The 8,127-nt window shown below is 32.3% G+C and overlaps 1 protein-coding gene across 10 annotated transcripts in view; it reads right to left on the bottom strand.

Annotated features, from left to right (window-relative positions):
* Positions 1–8,127, bottom strand: part of LOC106463825 (ankyrin-2-like) — a 253,624-nt gene that overhangs the window by 10,283 nt on the left and 235,214 nt on the right. For 9 of the 10 annotated variants that reach the window (XM_013923893.2, XM_013923894.2, XM_013923895.2 and 6 more), the window contains 3 exons: positions 7,956–8,042; positions 6,497–6,634; positions 3,345–3,435 (listed from right to left, as the gene is read on the bottom strand). In XM_013923893.2, the coding sequence (XP_013779347.1) occupies positions 3,345–3,435; positions 6,497–6,634; positions 7,956–8,042 (316 nt within the window). The remainder of the gene's footprint in view (positions 1–3,344; positions 3,436–6,496; positions 6,635–7,955; positions 8,043–8,127) is intronic. The other variant, XM_022391436.1, reaches the window with a different exon arrangement.

The raw sequence follows: 8,127 nt of genomic DNA, 5'->3' as shown, positions 1-8,127 counted from the left end.
TCTAACAACTGTTTTAATTTCTCTTCTCGTTCTTCTTGTTTCTTTTCCTGTTCTTGTATTGCTGCCATCAAGTCTGCGATGCTGTAGTTTGATTTGTCCGCTTCTCGTTTCCATTTTTTATTGTCCCACTCTCTGACACCAATTTGTTACGTCTCCGTTTGTTAATTGATTTCCTGTAACTTCGTTCCGACGAAACTTTAGCGACACAAGTCCTTTCTTAAATAAAACTGGTTTATTCTTTCCGAATACAACTTTACGATACACTCAACTTCAACAGTCGCGCTATAACAAACTATAATTCACGTCTCAAGAGCTCGACTTCAACAATACGTCTCTCTCTGACTGCAGTTCAATTACTCATTACCTACACACATTATTCCGTCACGTTGTGAGCATCTTATATATATATATCAGACTAACATATATCTAGTAAATGCTAGGGCATTCACGAAGGTTCGAGAGAACGAGTGGCGTGACACTAGTCACGTGACCTTGCTGACAGTCTCAACCAAGAATGACCCTCCTCACTACTGATTGTTGTGCAATGCTAGATATTGGAGGTGAGATAGGAGAGAACTGATTTGCCTCTGTGCCAGAAATAATAATCCAAGAATTCATAACATAAATCGGATTGCTATTCGAAACAAATAAAAAATATTTATTTTTTGTTTTTGTTATGAAAATCAACTAGGTAACACATAAAACGCTTAAGAGTATCTCCGATTGATCATAGCACTGGGAAACCCGTTAGTGACGCCTTGTTGAGAAAACATTATCTGAATGAGGTGCTTATATACAGTACCAGGATAGAGATGAGAGTTCACATAAAAAATACAAAAAGTGTCATCAACCACAGAAGAAGAAACTAGCTGAATGAGTTGTTTTACACAACTGGTTAAAGTGGAAGGAGATAAAGTGCAAAACTTACAGCAAAAAAGGATAATGTTGATGTCAATACTGAAAATAAAATCAACCTGTCTGGGAGGCACCCAAGGCAAAAAGGTTCGAGTGATGTCTCCTGCAAGTGAGAAGAAGAGGAAAATATGTCTTAAGCAAAAGATGGTAAATGGAATATGTGACCACAGTTTGATCAGGATAATAGTGAAAGACCTGAAAATTAAAAAGAGGTTCTAGCCTGGAAGAGGAGGATGACCGATGAAAATGGTTCAGAAGATATCTGCAAAAACCAGAGAAAGAAAAGGAGAAATGCCAAGGAAAAGCCACAAGGTCACTAACAAAGTCACTCTGTAACTGGCAATAGAAGAAATGGTTAAATTGCCTTTAAAAGCCAGGTAATAAAAAAGTGAGATGAAGAAAAGACAGGTGGCCTATGGGAAGGGAGTGTTGAATGAACCACTGACAGTAAATCAACTATCTTTGTTACTCAGAGATGTAAAGTCCAGGATTGGTGACCAAAATAGTTGAAGCTTGGTGTTAAGGGGAGTCATAAAGGTGTCAAAGAAAGGAATCTCAAAGTGAAAGCTATTTCACTGGAACATCAGATTATGTAGAAACCATCTTGTGGGAAAAATGTGGTCTAAATTAGACACGAGGTCCAAAGTTCCTGGGAGGTACCAGGTTGATAACCAAATGTGGTGATGGTCATGGACCCAAAAGAGAAAGTCTAGAGCAAGCAAACAAGAGTGAGTGCCTCTCTGTCATGTGCTGTAAAAAATGACAGTAAAGTTGTTTGAATGGATTATAAAAGGATGAACAGACAGGCAAGACAGAAGATTATGGCAAGCTTGTTGAGCAGCAAACATTTTGAGGACACTAATGTGGAGAGACTGCTCCTCTGGAGACCAAATGCCAAAAGTGATGCAGGTGTATAAAACTATACTCCACCTAGATAGAGTGACCCAGAGTCATGGTAGATCAAATAAGCTACCATGACAGCAAGAAGTGAAGAGAAGGGAAAGACATCTGTTGTCTGGATATACTCCACTAATTGGACAAAGTCCACAATGAATGACAGAACATCTTATGCATGGAGAGAAGCATACATGGGAGCTTTGGTAAGTAGAAGTTCCACATCTTGAAGATGTAAAGTCTGAGGCCACCTCACATATATATTGATAAACACCTGATATTGTAAAAAATACTGGATGTAGGTAAAGACTGATTTGGAGCACTTGACCACCCAACCCAAACGAGACAACTCATGATGGAAAATGGAAGTTGTACCACTGGATGGTTGGAAGGAGCAAGCAAAAGCAAATTATCCATACAATCGTGGAATTGTAAGTCTAACAAATGCATTCTCCACGTAAAAGCCATCAGGACCTGATTGAAAATATATGGGTTGTTGCCTACTTGAAGGGAAGGCCTTTGAACTGAAATAATTGATCATTGTAAACAAACTGAAGGAACAGATTGGTGTACACACACATCAGAATATAAAAGAAAGCATCCATCTTGAATTAAGAGATGATGATAAGAAAATGATTCAAGGGTAACATAGTGGGGTTGATAATCTGAAGAGAAGACATAACCTCCTCCAGACATTAAAGATACAAAGAACCTGGGAAGGTGGAAAACTACAAGAAAAGGGAAGAGATGAAACTGAGAGTGGAAGGTCAGGAAAAGCCTCTGAGAAAGCACATGTGTGTTCCAACGGTCTACTGCAGAATCCATAGGTGTACAAACTGGAAGAGTCAAGCTCCCATCAGACTGGGAAAATGGGATGGCTCCAGAAACAAGTCACCTCCAAGACCTGTGATGGCCAACCCTGCAAGAGGCAGACATTACAAAGTAGCAAGTGTACAAGAAGCAGGAGAGGAGGTGAACCTATGATGAACTACCTGCTGCTGATCCAAAAGCACAAGTAATACTTCAATAAATTCATGACTTTTTCGTGCATTTGAGATATGACACTGCATACATTACATTCAATCAACATTGTGCTACACACAGAAATTAACTTATGAAAAGTTTTTCTGTCTTACGGTTTTTTCATACAAGTGATTAATTTTTATGAATAACTATAAGTATTGGAAGACATACGTAGTCAGATACATGTATATCATGAAGCAAGTTCTTCTGTTCAGATTAAGTCATGTGGCCAGTTTCTACATTTACACTTATAATCTAGACTCATCAACAAAATTTTCACTTTTATGTTCCATAAAAATAACTCTATAACTCTAGCCTATGTATATATATAAGTGCATTCTTCTACTTTTAAAATAAATTAAAACTCATTTCACGTCAGCACAGTAAACATTTAATTAATTTTGCAAAAACAATGCAAGTACTATGCAATGTCTATTACAAAGAATCCCATTTCAGTACAGGTAGGGTACCAATTTTCCATGTTTCTGGGACAATGTGGTAAATTGGCCTACCTGGCTTCTGTGGTACTCTGTCCTGTCCAATGACCGTCACCACTATCTTGTTGCCAGTGGCCACTGCCAAACTCCTCCTTTTCCTCTTCTGCTAAAAGTAATTTTTATTATAATCATATGGTCGTTACACTATAGAGGAGATAAACATTTCATTGGTTAAAGAACTTTGACATCTAGGTGTTCAATTATCATAATATTCCTTATAATAACTGTTAACCATACAATTCTCAAGTCAAGATGTACTTCCACAATAATATGCACTTCATCAGGAATGATATGTTTGATTATAAGAAATGGATCTAGTGGAATAATGTTTTCATATAAAGCATAACAGTCTGAATATAAATATGTCTATAAACAAACTCTTTTCCCCTTGAAATCATGAAATCTTTACATGGAGATATGCTGATTCTTTCCTTTGAAAGTCACTGATACATTTCTGTTAATGTCATTAACCTACCCTTAGAAGTGATAGCAACAAGATATGAAAGGTTGCTAACCCAGATATTCAATCACAAATATTGAGCAGCATTATGATATCACTTATCAAAAACAAAAGCACTTTTATTACAATAATTATGAGACAGTCATGGAATTATTACACATTGAAAAAAAAGCTTACAACTGACATGGAATCAAATCAATTTTTGTTAGATGTAATAACAAGAACAAAAAATAGATTATGTTATGCTGTGTAAAAGTGTCATCTCTTATATCTATATTTTTCTTTAAAAATCATTTGATGCCTTTGTGATAAAAATTTAACAATTTCAATAGACATACACTAGAGATATCAAAACTAAAAATTATATCAAAATTAAAGGTTTGTGAAATACATTCACTTATGTCTATACAACAATTCTAATGAGAATATTTTCAGATTTCATATAGGTTAGGTTACTGAATGTATGAAATATCTTATTTCACATAACAATGGTTAGTATTAATCATTTCAATAAATAATCAGAGTGAAAACATTATCATGTAAAATTCTCTAACAAGTCATTGTTATGTAACTTACATTATAGTTTTAGTTAAATATATTTCTATTGTTCTACTACTAAGAGTTCTAGAAGTTACTCATATTTTCTTCATTTGCTGGGTACATGAACAAACAGCTTAGGACTGCAGTTTCAAGTATTGGGTATTCTCAACTCAGCTAGGTTGATAATTAATAATCTGATCAATGAAATTGTGCAACAGATGTCTCTTTTATGCAGAAATCTTTAGCCATAGTTTTTTTCTCAGTATAAATTTTATTTTCTTGAAACAATCTTAAATAGCTTTAATTCTATCATTTTATTTCACATAATAACGATAACATATGAGTAGCATGTTTTTTTGAAATAATCTACATTTTCTCACTTTTACTATGTTTTCTTAAAGTTATTTCACAGACAAAGTGACCAATTTTAATTTCTTCTTTTTTTATTGAATTTTATTTATTATACTACTGTTGTAAGTGTAGCTTTATATATGTCTTACTTTTCTTGTGTATTACAATTTCACTAATTTTATGCATTGTAGCCCATACCCTTATGTGAGTTACTAAGTGCAAAATATATATATACACTGTTTCAGTGAGAGAACTTAGCTGGTGAATTGTTAATTTTTTGTAATAATGATAAATATGGCAGGATATCCTTAACAGAACTCAGCTCCAAAACATATTACGGTAAATGTCTATTATGCTTTGCTTTAATGTATTAATTAGTTGATCCAAGGTCTACTGTGTTATGAATTAATGTGAAGGCTTATGGTATAGATTTTCCATTAATCTAAAAATATACTCTTCAATATTTTTTTTATCTTCTACTTATAAGTTGTACCATTTTACTTGCTTTTATAAGACTTGGATTATTCTAGTTATTAGAAAGGAATATACAAATATAAACAAAGATATCAAAACTGGTTTCCAGATGAACTAGAAGCAACAACATTGTTATGAAAAGTTTGAAATTAAGGTAGCACATACCCTTTAAATGCAAAAAAATATCACAACTTATTTTTTGCATATCTTGAATCCTTAACCCCTTTACTTTCAATGTCCAGTGCAAAAAAGGTCTTAGCTAAACTAAAAACCTTTAAAAAGTATGAAAAATAAAAGGTTTTCCATTTAAATGTCTTTAAACACATTTTTCTCAAAATCTGAAAATTTACATTCTCATAGTGGCTTTTAACTCATAATTTCAGATCTGTTGACACTATAGACTTCACAATTGGCATAAATATGCATTATTAGTGTATCTACAGTGTGTACTAAGGTATAGTTGATAAAAGGTTTGGTTATTATTAAATGACCAGTAACAAGTCACTGTAGCATATGTCCTACTTATGGCATACCCATTAGTGCCGTAATTATAACTTGAATTAATTTTAAAGTTTTCCTTAGTTCAGACTAATTCTTCCTATTCCATCAAAGTTTGGACCCATTTTCAGGAGCATTAAGTCATGTTTGTAGAAGTTATCAGGAATATAAGATATTTCTTTTGTATTTCTTTATCTTTATAATATGAAAATTAGTCACAGTGGTAACATTACACAACATGTGTCAGAATATGTCTCTGTACCTATTTCGATATATTTTCATACAAAAAACATAGTATGAATGTTTTTTTTTCTGATAAAAAGGACAAAAATCTAGATAACACTATGTAAAGGGTATATGCTACCTTAAGATACTGATGATACAATGTCTCATCTTCATTACTGAATTAAGTTCTAATTAACTTCTTTTCTGATTCACAACCACCCATAAAAGCAGTCTGTCTTAAGTTTCTCCTTCACCTATATAGAGGATTTCTGTTACATATATTAAGCATGTAGTATGTAAAATGTTTCACTTTTGAAACACTGTTAATTGAATTCAATATAACATGTGTATCAAACCCTTTAATTAAAAAAATTCTGTCAATTCATGTTACCTACAACAAATTATAAGTTACAAATGTCATGTCAATCCTTTAAAAAAATGAAGAGAAAACATATATCAATGCATTAATAAATCACTTGAAAAGATTGAAAAATGAATTTATGATGGCACTTTATTAATCCCTGAAATTTTAGTATTTATAATGTTCATTACTTTCATCCAACAAAGCATGATTAGCTGTATAATGAAGTAATGTAAAATGTTATAATTCGTAGCATACCACAAGTGAAATGAGAGGGGAATTTTGAATGAAATTCATGGTCATATTCCCTCGGATCAAAATGCACTGTTCTGTCATCTTGACGGTAAACAGTGTGACGAGTTGAAGCTGCTGGCAGAGGCACTCCATCAGAGACATCTGTATGATAGATGAAACAATGACATTGACATAAACCATACTTTTTCCTAAGAATAGCTAGCTTTACAATTTTAAACTCTATATGCTAGACCACAGGAATTAATAACAAGTGTTTATTAAACTTATCATAAAAATGCTTTGTTCTTATATGTTAGAAGGCTTGCTTTGATCTAATAATGGGAAATAATAACAGGTGTATATCAAAATTAAAATACTTTTTATTACAATGTTTGAAAGCTTGCTTTGATCCCTCTAATAACTCAGCACTTCATTTCTATTTATTGACTACTTAATTAGGACTTTCATAAAAATTTATTAGAAACTCATTTGAAAAGCACAAAAACTGGACCTAAACATGATCAGGTATTTTAGGGATAAACCTGAACATTGCATTTTCCACCATACCCTTCTGCATATATCAGTAAATGAAGTACATATCATACTTCTTAATAAATAGAGTATAAGTGACATCTTCTCATAAATTGTGGGGTCTATGCCATTATTTAAAACTATTAACATCAGTCACAAAAAAGTGAGAAACTAACACCGTTATGTACACTGCTGAATCTGGTGGAAATAATAAAATATAATGATACATATTATTAACAGTTCTTGAAGCTTATAAACCATAAAGAATTTTATGCTGCAAGCAAATCCTGAATATAAATGCAATAATACTACTTATCCAAGGACAGAGTAACTGTTAAACAGAACAAATACTTAAATACAATGTAAAGTAATAAATACTCAAAACAACCCTGATATTGTAATAACTTTTACACATATATAGTTATAAAAAGTTTCTTTAACCTAAGAATTACTCTTATAGTAAAAAATGTTCTGAATTATCACATTAATTTTTTTACCAAATTAAAAAAAACACACACTAAACAACACTTAAAGAAAGATACATAAAAATGAGGGAAATTAATCATTAAGCATTTTATTAGCACCATAATATTGCATTCCAACAGATAAAAATATACAAGTTAATATTTTTTTAAAAACACAGAGACATGATTAACAACTTATATTTATTCTAGTACAATTCATGCAATAATTTTGTTAATACATGTTTCAAATATCAAAAAAAAATAAAAAAAAATGGAGAGAAAACACAAATCCATGCATCAATAAATCACTGTAGCAGATGGATTTCCCTATAAAAACCAAAAATAAAAAATAAAGTGCATTAGTAAACAAACTGTGAGAAGGGAACACCACCAATTAAGAATTTGGTTCTATTACATGAAATAAATCACTAGTAACAGCAAAACACAGAACTTTCTGAATATTAGATACAATGAGTTTAACGTAGAACCTCTAAAATGAAACTGTTGAGTCCCTCTGTCCAACATCTGACCTGCTGTTGAAGTTGGCTCCTGAGTCTTAAGATGAAATACTGGATCTAAGAATTAAGCCAAGTAAGAAAGAGAAAGAAAATGAAGGTGATGGGTTAAATAACTAAGCTTTTTCACTAAAACTATCTTCAT

This window comes from Limulus polyphemus, unplaced genomic scaffold (assembly GCF_000517525.1).
Source record: "Limulus polyphemus unplaced genomic scaffold, Limulus_polyphemus-2.1.2 Scaffold1493, whole genome shotgun sequence".
NCBI classification, from domain to species: Eukaryota; Metazoa; Arthropoda; class Merostomata; order Xiphosura; family Limulidae; genus Limulus; species Limulus polyphemus.
The sequence above is the reverse complement of the archived record's forward strand: the minus strand, read 5'-3'. Positions and strand labels throughout refer to the sequence as shown.